The sequence below is a fragment of the Salvia splendens genome, chromosome 5 (genome assembly GCF_004379255.2).
Source record: "Salvia splendens isolate huo1 chromosome 5, SspV2, whole genome shotgun sequence".
NCBI classification, from domain to species: Eukaryota; Viridiplantae; Streptophyta; class Magnoliopsida; order Lamiales; family Lamiaceae; genus Salvia; species Salvia splendens.
The window spans coordinates 29,142,953-29,159,133 of NC_056036.1; the positions used below are offsets into that span (position 1 = coordinate 29,142,953).

At 37.7% G+C, this 16,181-nt stretch overlaps 1 protein-coding gene across 1 annotated transcript; it reads right to left on the minus strand.

Moving 5' to 3' along the window:
* Positions 1-303: 303 nt before the first annotated feature.
* LOC121802210 (beta-glucosidase 44-like) lies at positions 304-4,757 on the minus strand. Its single transcript, XM_042201810.1, has 11 exons — positions 4,519-4,757; positions 4,194-4,252; positions 2,890-2,965; positions 2,727-2,798; positions 2,531-2,618; positions 1,951-2,203; positions 1,659-1,774; positions 1,184-1,401; positions 1,060-1,091; positions 870-972; positions 304-764 (listed from the first exon to the last, which is right to left on the minus strand). Exons 1-11 carry the CDS (start codon positions 4,754-4,756, stop codon positions 487-489), a joined length of 1,533 nt encoding a protein of 510 aa, XP_042057744.1. The 5' UTR covers position 4,757; the 3' UTR covers positions 304-486.
* Positions 4,758-16,181: the final 11,424 nt, after the last annotated feature.

Genomic DNA, 16,181 nt, shown 5'->3' on the forward strand with positions numbered 1-16,181 from the left:
ACAAAATTCAAAAGTGTGGTTGAAAATATAAAAAATCTAAATTCTGATATAAAAAGAGAGTTTTGACTGGAATTTGTAGACGATTTTGTGACCAAAACCAAACATTGTGGTTCCATTAAAGAGTTGTCATTGTGGCTATCATTGGCGATTATCAATTGTATATTCAGATAATCATCGGACTCCGAAAATTTGAAAATTTTAAGCTGTTGAAATTTAATATCCATGCAGTCCTCCACTAAATTTATTTATTTTTGGATTGTGGTAGTATTTTAAATATCCAATCAACTTTTCGAGAGGTAGACATTAGCTCATCAGAATTTTATGTATTCCAAAATGAACAAGGCACAGAAATACAAGGTACATTTATTCCTAGAGAACTAAAGAAGAAGACCTTCATTCCTTGGATGAGTTGAAGCAAACAAAAGTAAACATAGGTTTCTTATTGATAAACATAGACAAAAGCTACCTTCTTAATTTCCCATGGCATCAATGGTTGCCTCTCTGCTGGAGCTTCTTGAACCAGTAAGCCGACATCTTGGGGTACCTCTTGAGCGTCTTGAAGTCAACATAGACTATGCCAAACCTCGACGTGTAGCCTAATCTCCACTCAAAGTTGTCGACGAATGTCCACTGAAAGTAGCCCTTCACGTTGGCACCCTTGTCCATGGCCTTCTTTAGTTGAGATAAGTAGCTCTTGTAGTATTTGATTCTTATAGTGTCATGTAATACCTTTGGAAGTGTAAGGTTGCCTGGCTGATCCATTCCTATATCATATATATATATATATATAAATGTATCTCAAAATTTGGATCAATTTAGTTAGCAATGTAATAAATGAAAGTAGAGAACAACATAGTATGTTATGTTACCATTCTCAGCCAAAATCATGGTGGGATTGCCATAATGCTCTTTTACATAGTTCACAGCTTTGTAGAGACCCCATGGGACAATGTATAACCAATAGGAATGTGCCTACACATAAATTCAATCAAGCCATGTGTGTATAAATATAGTTTAGATAAAATTATTTTTATTATAATTATTTTGAGATGAACTCACCCTTGGGCCAATTGGCACTCCATGTCGTTCATCTGCAAAAAAAAAAATAAAGATAAGAAAATTATTAGGGAACACAAATTAATTAAAGTGAGGATGAGATGAAGTAAAATAGAAATGTACATACAAGCAAATCCAACATTCCAATCCTGCTGGTATCCCAAGTGTTTGGATTTAGGCTGGTGAGGATCATACATGTAATATGCAGTGTATTGATTTAAGCCTATGAAATCATACGCTCCCTTCACCATCTTCACATCTTTCTTACTGAACTTGGGCAGCCTTTTTCCTACTATATTCTGCATTGTCTTTGGATACTCTCCATAAACCAAAGGATGCAAGAACCTACAAGCAAGATTTGGTTTTTACTTAGGCCTGACAATTCATGATGCGGCCGTATGGACACAAACACATTAACAATTTGGTGGTCTTGAACACGATTCGTCCATGGACATGATATGACATGAGCACAATTTAATTTGTGTTGATACGATATGATATAGGTATGACAGACCACAACAATTCATTACCAACACTAGCAATTTCATACTAAATAATTAATTTCGCACGTGTTCATGTCACGTCCCTAATTTTTAATTTACCATCCAAGATGAAAGTCTCTAGCCCTCTGAGCGGCGTAGTTGTCCGCTTTCGATCTTGTAAGAGGTTCGTACCACACGAAATCCAACAGAATCCCAATCCTCCCCTTCTGCTTCGCCTGATCACAAAAAATTCAGGAATATGTGTTTCAAGAAGCTCTATTATTGCAAGAAATATGCAGAATTAGAGACGCAATTACTTAGTGTTGGAATTTTTTTTAAAAATGACCAAAATTGAGGGTGCAAAGAAAATTGAGGACACAATTATCTACTACACCTTAATCATTTTAATTACCTGATATCCATTGCGATACCTTTGCACGGCGGTGGAATGACTGAGAATGAGATTGTGGGCAACAATGTAAGGCTCAGTGGCAGAGTTCCCCTCCGAGCAGTTCCCAAATGCTTTCGAGCATCTCCCAGGAGCGAAGAATCCGTTGTCGTATCCGAGTGAGGCAACGACGCGAGGCTCGTTGAACGTCTGCCAGTTCTTCACTCTGTCGCCGAACGTCTTGAAGCAGAATTCAGCGTAATCTGCAAAGTCCTTCCTGCATCACACGAGACGATGTTGAAGCCACCATTTCTATATACTCAATCCGTCCAAAAAAAATAGTCTCATTTGTAGACGGCACGAGTTTTAATGAAGAGAAAAAATGGGTAAAGTAACAAAGATAGAGAGAAAAAGTAGGTAAAATATGAGAGAAATGAGAAAAAGTGAAAAAATAGTATGAAACAGAAACTTTCCATTTTTAAAAATGAGACTATTTTTTGTGGACATCCCAAAATGACAAAATTGATTATTTTTTTTGGACGGATGAACTACTACAATTAATTAAGTTTGGTATGCATTATATGAATATCGTATCGATACTTACACTACTTCCTGGCTGAGCCATCCCTTATACCTATCCTCAAGCGCTTGAGGAAGGTCGTAGTGATTTAGATTAGGATACGGCGTGATGCCTGCACAAAATTATCATACCAATTGTTTCGAATAAATATCATACGATAAGAATTTTATAGTACTAAAATTTCATAATTTTTGCGACATTTAATTTAATGTTTTGGAACCTTTTTTGAGCATGTAGTTGATCAACCGGTTGTAGTAAGCAACTCCCTTCCAGTTCACTTTTCCAGTTCCATCTGCATGTTTTTTATGAAACAATGTGGTGAATTTTAAATAAATATATTTTGATTGAAAATTTTTTGTGTATATAAGTTGGTGTAGCCATACTTGGAAATATTCTGGGCCATGAAATTGAAAACCTGTAGGCATCGAAGTTCATTTTCGCCATCAGATCAATGTCCTCCTGTTCCAACATATTTTAAATTGTTAAGTAGGATTTTTTAATATATCAGTACAAATTTTGAGAGGCAATATTATAATTTCATAAAAAAAATTTCATAAAAATGCAAAATATAACCTAACAATATTTTAAAATTTGGCATGAAGGAACGCCGGGGAGATATGATAATAGGAATGTAATCAAATGCAAACTCTAAATATTGTACAAACTCCAAACTATGATAAAAAAATGTCAACATGTTACAAAATAATAGCAACAGAAAATATCAACACAGTGTCAACAGTGGACATCGTGTTGACATTGTGTTGACATTAAAATTTGAAATTTTACGTTGTGTTGACATTGTGTTGAAAAGTTTGCAGTTTGTACAATATACATGAGTTTGCATTTTATCACTACCCACAATAATATATTTAATTACAAATTTTTACTTTTCCAATTGCGGAATTAGGAACTGAAATTTATATACTATTTCTGGCTCATTTTACAATTCATTTATGTTAGCTAAAAATTACTAGATTGCTTCAATTATAGGAAACATTTTTTGGCATTCGCAAGCTCCCAACTTTTGGAGCTGATATTTGAACTATGTATGTCAATTAGCCATAAAAACGTAATGAGTATTCATATTTGAAGTATATATGCCAATTAGGCATAAAACATTAGTACTAATATTAGTTTTTTAAAATTATAGTATATCCAACTTTTGGATTAATTGACCCTAAAAACCAATGATTAAATAGACATAAATTCGAATTGGATGAGTGCATCCTTATCTATCTTAATATTAAACTACTAATATAGAGCAATAATTAAAATTGAATAATTTTTATTTGAAAATGAGATATGAAGAATGACAAAACGGGACAGAGTGCACACACACCACATAAAAGAATACTATAATGATACTTAATTTCGTAGAGTTACTTTATTTCAAAAGAGAAGTGACGATTTTCACCGACAAAAATGAAAGAGGTTGGACCAGCTCTATTATATTGCTTTCTTGGGTCTACATGCCACATGCTTGCAGTATCAAGCATTAATAAATTTTAGAAAATATCATACGACCACCATTATTAAAGATATTCCAGATAAGGGCCTTCCTACCACGCTTATTAATAAATACAATTCACAGTAAAAGAGTATATAATAGACACAGTAAAATTCAAATAGGTGAGATGAAAGAATCCATAAAAATAGTTATACTAATTACAAAAAAAAACAAACTCACCTTGTATTTGTGATACTGGTCCACTGACACTTCCCCTGACGCATTATTTGGTTCCATTCCTGCTCATATTTCACAATAATTGACAATAAGAAAATTAAATGGGTAGGTACTACATCTATTTACCTACAAAATTCCATAATTGCAACACTTTTGTAGATTGATCAATGAAATCAAGAGGTTAAAAATGATTTAATTGCCCGATAAAACACAAAAAAGTATATCGTCATCACTTATAGAACAAGGTAAATGAAATTAAAAATATATCTTGTAGTAGTCATAAGTAAATAATACCAACTCCAAATTAAAAATTAAAAAAGAAAAATACCAGGAATTTTGATGAAGGTATCCCAGATGCTTGGCCCACGGCCGTCTTCGGCGGCGGCGCCCTCAACTTGATAGGCGGAGGCGGCCGTGCCGAAGACGAAGCCCTTAGGGAAGGAGCTCCGGCTGAGGCCTCCGACGGCGGAATCCGGCGATGCATTGTCGTCGTGAGTGGCAAAACATTGCACCGAGAAGAGAAGAAGCAATAAGAGAAAGGGGGCGGCGTTACTCATCTTATTCATTGCGACTGACAAGTAGTAGTATGATAATGCTTTACTTATAGAACAAACAGCAACGCATTGTGTGATTGGTTGTGGGCCCGTCCAAATCACCTTTGAAAAATCAAATTAATTAACAATTTATTATGTTTTTTTATTTATTTTAAATGTTAGTATTAGACTAAATGATTTCACAATTATGTAATAAAATTTAAAATAAATCAATTAGTTTAAACTAATTAATTTTTAGCAAAATAGAATATGACTCGATCAATTCAAACATCCCACATTAAACTGATGGAGTAATTAAATCAAAAATAAAATTGTTATAATATTTTTGAGGATGCATTTATGTTTAAATAGGTGAAAGTAGAATTAATTTCAATTAATAAAATGCTACTAGTAGTAGACATTGAAAAAAATAGATCACAATTACATATCTTGCAAACAATAAGTTATATTGAGGTATTTGTCATCTATTAATAATAAGATGAAATGGGATTTTACAAAATCAAAGCTACGTCGTGAATATGCCCGTCAATGTGGAATTACAGGTGTGGCATGTATAAGATCATCTTCAATCAAAACATTAAGGCTCTGTTTGGCACATGGAATTTGAATTGAATTGAAATTCAAATTTTAGGAAATTGAATTGGAAGTTCTAATTCAATTCCAAATCCCATATTCGGTAAAATGAAGTAATAGATATGGAATTGAATTTAAAAAATTTGTACACATATACGCTATACAAAATGCACACACATTACACAAAATACACATACTATACACACAGACACACAAAATACTCACTTCACACACTGCACGCTCTACACATGCTATACTCAAAATACACACAATGCACCCACCATACATAATACACACAATGCACCCACCATACATAATACACACACTATACACAAAATACACACACTACACACATTTTACACAATTTACACACAACGCACAATATACACACACTATACGCAAAATAAACATTGTGCACGCACTATAAAAAAAATACACTCCACACATTGCACACAATACACACGATACACACAAAATAAACACTACATACACTATACACAAAATACACATATTACACACAAAATACACACACTACACAAATTTTACACAAAATACACACATTGCTAACACATTATTCACAAACTAAAAAATGACTAACTTAAACATATACTCCTACAAAAATGGCAAAAACTAATGAAAGTTCAAAGTTGTATATTTTGCCTTAACTTTAAAATACTAAAAATATATACTCCCTCCGTCCTAAATTAAGAGTCTCGTTGATTTCTCTGCACTCATTTTATAAAAATGATAGTAAATACTCCCTTCGTCCCACTTAAGATGACACATTTTCCTTTTTAGTTTGTCCTAACTAAGATGACACATTTCCCTTTTTTTTGGTATCTTTCTCTCTCCAATTAATACACCCAACCATTTTTTCTCACTCCTATTTAAATATTCATCTTTTTTTTCTCTCTATTTTAATACTTACACCTACTTTTTCTCTCTCCAATTAAATACATTAACCAATAATTCATAAAATCTCGTGACGGCTAAGAAATGTGTCATCTTGCCCAGGACGGAGGGAGTAGTTAAAATGGTGAAATGATAAAGTAAGAGAATAATATATGGAATACTATATTTGACCTCTCTCAACAATTCTAATAATCGATACGTGAGTAGAAAATATAATTGTGTTCAATCAAACCCCAATAGTCTCAAAGACCACATATATAAAACATTCCGAGTTTCGTGAAACTTTACACTATTTTTTGGGTTTTCATAATTTGATATGGCTCTCTATTTTTAAAGAGACTTTAGAAGTAAAAGACGTCTATTGGGAGAGAACTCATTAAGCTCTTAGGTTTCTATCTTTATGAAATTAATTAAAGGAGTAAAATAATTAAAGCTAGAGGTTGAACTAGGAATAAAATAATAAATCATAAGATCAATTATTTAATCACCCCAAGCAACTTAATTAACAAACAAACCATAACTCTTCTGTCCAACAAAAAGAAAAAAAGTCCATTCCTCACTTATAGTCCAATACTTTAATTAATGAGAGGTCAAACTTCTCCTTTCTCTTCTAAACAAATCGGCCCACATAAAAAATAACAATTTAAGAAATAAAAACTAGCCCAAAAGGAGGCCCTTCTTGAGTTGAGCCCTAGTTGTACCAACTAAAACAAAAATCAGATTTTTGAAAAAAAAAGAACGCCTCTTTCTTCCTAACTCTCTCACGCCTCTTTCCCTATCTCTCTCTCTCTCGTCACTCTTCGCGGCCGGCTATAGCGTCGCCGGCGAGCGACGCCGGTCGTGCTCTACCTCCTCTCGATTCTCATTTCTCTCCCTCCCCCCCATCAAAATCACAGCTCACTTTTTATCTCTCTCATGACCGAACGGGGACTCGGCTGCACTTCGGCAGCCTCCGTCACACCGCCCGTCCATCGTCGCCTACCGTCTCCTCCAAAAGGGGTAAGTCGTTCGTCCCCTCTCTGATGCACTATTTATTAGCACTAAAAATACTTGCAATTATACAAGGTAGGTCTAGTATAGCTAAAGGTCAGTATCAGGATATCGAACACCTGAGATAAGATTGCAACTGTCTATTATATACTAAGCGTCATATGCTATTTAGAGACACGAGATTTTGGTTTGATTTATAAACTAGACAGAAATAAATAAATAAATAACAGAAAACATAAAAATAAATAATACAAAGCAGGTTAAGGAATGTAGAGTTTTAAGGACCACAATCAAAAGCTAATATCCAATCGACTTCCTTGAATTACGGTCTCTAGAGTTACAAAGCTATCACAGATGTAAAACTATATCTTCTCCCGAAGCATACAATTTGTAGATTGCTACCTAGAACCGAAGTCTTCTTCCTAGAACTAAGGCAACAACTTCTAAAAGCTCCTAAGATAAATTTTCTTCATTCAAAGGCTCAAATCTCCTGATTATATTGGCAAAGACGTCAATTTCTTCTCTTTCAAATTTAATTACTCATCTCCCAATTATTGTAGTAAAATCCACATGCATTTATAAGATGGCCAATCAAACAAATGTATAAGTATAAGAGAAATTGAAATAACTACAAGAACTAACAAGGAAAAATAATTGAATAAATAACTCAAAATCATAGCATGTTTACCAAAAATTCTACAAAATATGTTTACTACTCATAGACAAGTAAAAACAACAATTAAAGTATTAGACATGAAGTAAAACACAACAAAGCCTAAGGTTAAATTATGCAATCTTCAGGCTTCTCTTGCCTGGATCTGCAGAGCTACGCTCCAACGGACGATGAAAGAATAATATATGAAATATGTGATGGAAGAAGTATAGAGAGGGAGAGGATTGGAGACTCTGAGATGAATATTATGAATTAGGTTATGAGGTATATATAAACTTGAAAAAGATTTATAATTAGTAAAAAGTGTCCTCCAAGTAATGGGAAAATGGTAAATTTGAATTCTTCAATTAATAGGAGAGATTTGGCAACAATTTATTTCCTTGCTTAATTTCCGTCTAATTTCCGCCAACTTTTGACTGCACTGCGCAATGTTCGTAAAATGACCATAACTTTCTCCACATAACTCTGATTCAGATGTTCAAGGTACTCACATGAAGCTCTTTCAAAAATGAAGAGAATGGTATGTATTAGACACTAATTGGACTACAAAATCTCTGGAAGAATGGGCTTGAACAGAGGCTGCTGCACCTTGGCCTTTTTGTACCTTTTATCTATCTTTTTCTATCACTTGTCAACAAACACTTAAAATACCAAAATGTATAACATATGCAATTTAAGAACATAATTTTCATGATTGATATTTAAAATGAGCCAAATCTAGGCCTTAAAAACATGCAAAATCCGTGTTTATCACTCTCCCTCGATCAACAATTAAAAGTCTTGAGTTCAACACACCCATACTCAAACATTTCCCCTTTTCTCTAGCTATTTTCCGTTTCCGGTTGATGATGCTCGTTTCATGCATGTGTTCTGTGATAAAACTGCACTCAAATCTGTAATCTAACGTCTAATTTTGAGCCAGGTGTATGTGAAAGTCCGCCATATTCAGGAAACAAGTGGATCAGTTGGGCGGACGAACGGATCAAGGAGAAAGAGTCAATTGCTGCAGAAATGGCTCAAGTTAGATCAAATGGCATGCGGCAGTAGCACCCGACTAAGAAGATTGAGCGTCACATTAGAAAGATCCCCAAGGGCGAAGGGTAAGAAGGACTTTTCGAAGGACAATTGCCCTAGGGATCAAGGCCTCACGCCTTCCTATAAATGAAAATAGAGAAGGAGGAAGGATGCAGCTTCCAATTCTTGACACTCAGTAGTTTCAGGTCTTTTCTAGGGGCTGGAATGGGGGCTCCCAACACTCCACACTCCTTATTTCCGTTGCACACTTGGTTCTTGTTTAGTTTTAGTTTAGCCGTGGTTTGGTGTTGGTTTTCATCACTAAATCGTTTGGTACTGTAATTCCGCTTCGAGAAGGGGCGATGAAATAATTTCTATCTTTGGTTTTGTTTATTTTCAGTTTATGCTGTTGTTGCAGACTCTTGATGTTCTTAATCTAGTAGATTTGATGTTATGATTTTGGTTCACGTTTAAATATTCTGTTTACCATACACGAATTCTCCGATCTACTTTTGATTTTCGATTTATGATGCATATCTTAGTTCAAGTGTTTTGGTACGTTTTGATTTGGCTGGATCCGAGCTTTCGATTTATGTTTTTATCTAGTTGCGAAGAAAGTTATGGATAAGCTATGTTATGATGTTTAGATCTAATAGCTGATTTGTGATTTTTGCATGATTATGGTTCAGTTTCTTATTTATGTAGGTGCAGTTTAGTTCTTAGGAGTAGATTTAAATTTACAAGTTGTAATGATAGTTTCGTTGTTCGTAATTGTTCAGATCTGATAGTGCTCTGTTTTTCATGTTGATTTCGCGAAGAAGATGAAGTTGTTATAAAAGTTTTACTTTATCGTATGCTTTGCAGGCGACTGACAGTCGTTCACATTATTCTGTTTGCCCATTTCAGAAGAGTTCAGCATGAGTTGATCAAGTAGATTTTAGTTTAAGTTTAGCGAATGGATCAGTCGAGTTAGTTTAGTCTCTCAAGTCAAGAAGTTAACTTAACCCACTGGAAAGCGTGGCCGCAGCCAAACCCATTCGTGTTCGCAACAAATGCAAAATTGGAGCAGAAAAGGGTACCACCCGGTCGGGTGGAATTATGTGGTTGAAAAACCACCCGGCCGGGTGTCAACACGAAGCCTGGCAGAGAACAGAAGCGGCCGAGTGAGTGCCACCCGGCCGGGTGAATTTTCCTTGCAACAATTCCACCCGGCCGGGTGGAAACTTTATAACGCGAAGACTCCTGAGAGTTTTACCCGGCCGGGTGAATATTCAGTTCAATAATTCCACCCGGTCGGGTCCGTCGAACTGACGATTTTTTTAATTCCAGACGCGATTTTTTGTAGGAAAAAATAAGAGGCATGAGCTAGGGCAACTGGATTCATTCTCTCCCAGCCGCTAAAACACACACTCTCTCTATCTAGGAAGCACTCTTGGAAGAAGATTGGAGATTCAAGCCTCAATTCCTCCGCCAATCGTAATCCGTATCATGAATTCCGTTGTTTCCCTTAGTTTTTGTTTGTTTTCTAGTTTGAACATGAGTAACTAAACCTTTCATGTAGAATTCTTGGTGAAGATGCATTGATTTATAGTTTTAATCCAGTTAATTTCGTTTTATCTTGCTCTTGCAATTGTTTGAATTATTCTTGTGCTTTTTCCTATCAATTGCTTGATCACAAATTGGGAGTGTAGGGTTTCTTAGAGTAATCGGGAGATGAAATAATTAATCTTGAAAGAGGAATAATTCACACCTTAATTCAATAAAACCCGGGAGAGTTGAGATTATGAGTGGGATCTTTAATCTAATCAAACTTTTGGGAGTTAGGTCTAAGATTTAGAAGGGGACTTCACTTATTACACCTAATCTACAGATTTCTCACCTCGGGAGGGGGTTTAATCTACAATTGTGATTGATTCAACAATTCTAGAGACTTTAAATGGTAATTTGGTTTTAATTGGGTTAAGCTATGAGTTGTGCATTGGATCCTTGAATTCTGCATATTTCTCCATCATCTTACGCAACTTGCTTAATTGCTTTTGTGTTTAAGTGTTCTATTTTAATCTTTGCATTTTCATGTTTTCAGTAGTTGTTAGTTTTAAAACCAAAATTTCTGATCGTCTGGATAGTAGTTGAAATTAGTTCGTGGTACTTAGGTTGACACTTAATTGTCTCTGTGGGATACGATATACTCTTACTTGCTATTTGCTACGATAACCCCGTACACTTGCGGGTATTATTTGGGTAAAATAAAGTTGAGTCAAGTTTTTGGCGCCGTTGCCGGGGACAATTTTGTGTTATATAGCTTGATATCGTGATAATAATCAAGATTACTACTTCAGATTTTTCTGCTTTATTTTTCGTTTAATTTCTTTTTTTTTAGTTCTCACATTTGTGTTTCTTGTTCAGGTGTATGCACACACGTTCTAAAGGCTTGCCTCTAGAACCTTTCGACTCTGAGATCGAAGCATCGAACCGGAAGAGGAACGCATATAGGAGGCTCACGCAGAACATTCACACCTCTTCGCCTACCCGCGCAGGAGCATCTTCAGATCAGAGGGATCTTTCACCCATCCGTTCACCAGTTCAGGATCATATTCAGTTTGATCCCGTTTCTCCTAGTCTGATGGAGAACGAAGAGGGTAACAACGGTCCACCACCCCCTCCTCCCAATTATGCTGAGCTTCTACGACAGCTGGAGGAGTTGCGTCAACAGGTCAACCGTGGACCACCTGTACCTATGCAGAATCAATATGTATACCAAGGCTAAGCAAATCCAACTGTTCATAGCAACATCGCGGCAAATACTTTTGAGCTGAAAAGAGGGCTAATCCAGATGGCAGAGAACATTGCTTTTAGGGGCAAATCCACAGATGACCCTAACAAGCATATCACTAAGTTCATTCAGATTTGCAACACAACAAAGATTAATGGAGTGACAGATGAGCATGTTCGACTAAGGCTGTTTCCTTTCTCTTTAGAGGATTCAGCAAAGGACTGGTTAGAGAGTTTGGAGCAAGGATCATTTAGAACATGGGATGCTATGGTGGAAAAATTCTTGGAGAAATTCTACCCCCTAGTGAAGCTATAAAGAGGCAACACGAGATCATTGCCTTTCAGATGACTCCTGCAGAGAATATCAGAGACGCATGGGGGAGGTTTAAATCTTTGATAAAACGGTGTCCCAACCATGGGTTGACCCCGACTGTTCAAGTCATTACATTTTTCAAGGGATGTGTGCCTGAAGCACAAAATGAGTTGAACTTGAGCTCAGGCGGTAATTTTCTCAAGAAAGGAGTGAATGAAGCCATGGAAGTAATAGAGGAGCTTGCATCTAATGACGAAGGATGGAGCAACGACAGGAGTAAGGTGCATAGGGTGGCTTCTACTACAGATCATGATCCTATGAGCGCCCTATCCGACAAGTTGGATGCGCTGACCATGAAATTCGACTGCATGGCAATGGGGCAACCGTCTCAAGAACCCCAAGGAAATATGGAGGACGTGAACTATGTGAATCAAGGGGCAACAACTGGTACTACAATAATCACCGCCCCAACTTTCAGGGTGGTGGATATAATCAGTTCGGGAACAAGGGCATCCCAATCTCTCTTATGGGAATCCCAATAATGCTCTGCAACCACCCCCGGGGTTCACGGTTACTAATGGAGTGGTTAATGATCCGAAGAAGATGACCACGGAAGACATACTCAAGTCTTTCATGCTACAATCCAACAAGCTCATGGAGCAGAACAATCAAAGGATGGAGAAGGTGGAGACAGATGTGCAAAGTATGGCCACTCATCTGAAGAACATCGACACACAGATCAGCCAGATTTCCTAGACTGTGAGTACTATTACTCAATCGGGAAAATTCCCTTCGAACACCATCATAAATCCCAAAGATTGCAAAGCTGTGCAGTTGAGGAGTAGAAAAAGTTATGAGGGACCTGCAATGCCATCAGAGGACAGAGTAATAGAAAAGGCACCTGAAGAGGAGGAGTTAGTCGAGAAAGTTGAGACCGAGACAGTACAGATTACTTCCCCACCTAAGGAGAACGTGGTTCCAACTCTACCTACACCACCTGCAGCTCACACTCCCACTGACGTGATGATTCCCTATCCTCAACGAGTGCAGAAGAAGAAGACAGATGCACAATTCTCGAGGTTCTTGGATATATTTAGGAAGGTGCAAATAAACATCCCATTGGTGGAAGCACTACAGTAGATGCCCAGCTATGCTAAGTTTCTGAAGGATGTGGTTTCCAACAAGAGGAGATGGATGGAGTATGAGATGGTGAATTTGACTGAAAGCTGCAGCGCCATTATTCAGAAGAAGCTGCCAGCTAAACTGAAGAACCAGGAAGTTTTACCATCTCTTGCATAGTGGGAGATTGGCAAGAAGGGAGATCGTTATGTGATCTGGGGGCGAGTATTAACTTGATGCCTTATTCGTTCTTCCAGAAAATGAAGATTGGAGTGCTCAGACCCACTACTATATCACTGCAGATGGCTGATAGAATAGTGTCGTATCCGAAGGGGATCGTTGAAGACATACTTGTCAAGGTCGGGGAATTTATTTTTCCAGCCGACTTTGTAGTACTTGATATGGAGGAAGATAGGCACGTCCCACTTCTCTTAGGTAGGCCATTCTTAGCCACAGGGAGAGCACTGATTGATGTGCATAAAGGAGAACTTACTCTCCGACTGAATGATGAGAGTATCACATTTTCTATCTATGATGCGATGCAGAAATATGATGATGAGGATGCTTGGAGATTCAAACAGTGTAACATGATCGAGGTGATTGATGATTGTGTGAGAGAGGTAGCCCATGCTATCTCTTATCAAGACAGGCTCGAGCGATGCCTATCGCAGTCTTTACTGGCTTAAGACAATCTGCAAGTGTCTGAATTTATTGAGGAGCTACTTCATTTTGTGGGAGCTCTTAATTCTCGTGGGGAGATTCCAAGAAGGAACAACAAGTTTTTATCTCTCAAAGATCCAGCAGATGAGGAAGAGAAAGAAGAGAAGAAAGAGGAACTTAAGCCGTTGCCTTCACACCTCAAGTATGCCTTCCTTGGAGAGAATGAGACGTATCCGGTAATTGTCTCTTCATTACTTACTCCCACTGAACTCGATAAACTGCTGCGAGTGCTCAGAAAGCATAAGGGAGCTATAGGGCGGTCTAGCTCAGACCTCAAGGGAATCAGCCCTACTGTCTGCATGCACAGGATTCTATTAGAAGAAGGATCCAAACCTAAAGCTCAGAATCAAAGGAGGCTCAACCCGATAATGCAAAATGTGGTGAAAAATGAAGTATTGAAGTGGTTGAAAGCCCGGATTATATATGCTATTTCTGATAGTGATTGGGTAAGTCCCACCCAAGTCGTCGCCAAGAAGGGTGGAATGACTATGATTCAAGGTGGCAATGATGAGATGATAGCCACAAGATTGGTGACAGGATGACGAGTTTGCATTGACTACCGAATTCTCAATGCAGCCACGAGGAAGGACCATTTCCCTCTCCCGTTTATTGATCAGATGCTTGACAGATTAGGGGGATATGAGTACTACTGCTTCCTCGATGGCTATTCTGGATACAATCAAATCCTGATCGCCCCAGAGGACCAATATAAATCGGCATTTATTTGCCCCTATGGTGTCTATGCTTTTCGGAGGATGTCTTTTGGACTGTGCAACGCCCCTGCCACGTTCCAGAGATGTATGATGTCCATCTTCCACGACATGGTGGAAGATATCATGGAAGTCTTCATGGATGACTTCTCAGGTTTTTGGGTCTTCCTATGATCATTGCTTGGATAATCTGACGAGAGTATTGCAGAGGTGCGAGGAGACCAACCTAGTGCTGGGAGAAGTGCCACTTCATGGTGCGGGATGGCATTGTGCTTGGGCACAAAATATCTGCTGCAGGACTCGAAGTTGATAGAGCCAAGATCGTGGCGATTGAGCAGATGCCGCCACCGTCTAGTGAGAAAGCCGTGAGGAGTTTCTTGGGGCACGCGGGGTTTTATCGGCGATTCATTAAGGATTTCTTTCAGATAGCCCGCCCCCTTTCCAATCTGCTAGCCAAGGATGTTAAGTTCAACTTCTCTGCAGAATGTCTTCAAGCCTTTGAAATTCTGAAGAAGGCGTTAGTGAGTGCCCCCGTACTTATGGCTCCAGATTGGTCACAGTCTTTCGAGATTATGTACGATGCCAGTGACGTGGCCGTTGGTTCAGCATTGGGGCAGAAGAGGGATAAAGTGTTTAGAGTGATCTACTATGCAAGCCGGGCTCTAGATCCAGCTCAGGCAAATTACACTACCACGGAAAAGGAGATGTTGGCTGTGGTATATTCTTTCGACAAGTTTTGGCCGTACCTCATTGGAGCGAAGACAATTGTGTTTACAGATCATGCCGCTATTCGCTATTTGTTTGCTTAAGTGGATGCCAAGCCTCGATTAATTCGTTGGGTTCTTTTGCTGCAAGAATTCGACTTGGAGATTCGAGACAGAAAGGGGTGTGAGAATGTGGTAGCCGATCATTTTTCTAGATTGGAACATTGTTTTGAAGGGGAGAACTTGAAGAAGCCTATCAATGAGGAGTTCCCTATTGAGCATCTCTTCTATGCTCAGAGCTCCTTGCCATGGTTTGCAGATATTGTGAACTTCCTAGTAGCCAAGGTGGTTCCAAAGGGCATCAACAAGCATCAAAAGCGGAAGTTCTGTTTTGGGATGAGTCGTTCCTATTTAGAAGATGTGGCACCTCAACCCCTCTGACTTATACTCTTATAATAAATAAATCCCTTATCATAAAAGCAATTAATACACGTGTATAATTTATAGAACACCCATATTATATAAGTTCAAACCAACACTTATCCGACACATATTTCAAAATATCCTGTAAAGTAGTGGAACCCTCTCACCACTCTATATACTATACATTTATCTACATTCAAAATGATGAGGAGGAGAAGGTTGCCAATATGCGTCAGCCGCCGAACCTGATAACACGTGGAGTTCCTATGACCCATGTCAGTCAAAACTTTATTGTTATCTTATTCCTGAAAAATTTAGTGGTTTATATGAGCCACAACTCAGTATATATAAATTTCCACCTTTAATCTCACATGATACAAACATCAAGCATATTCTTTTATCAATACATATAATCAGAAACAATATATAACATAATTTAAAAACAAACCAGTTCATATTCATATGCATATGCCACTGTATTCAGTTTATTATTCTGTAACAGTCAAGCCTGGTA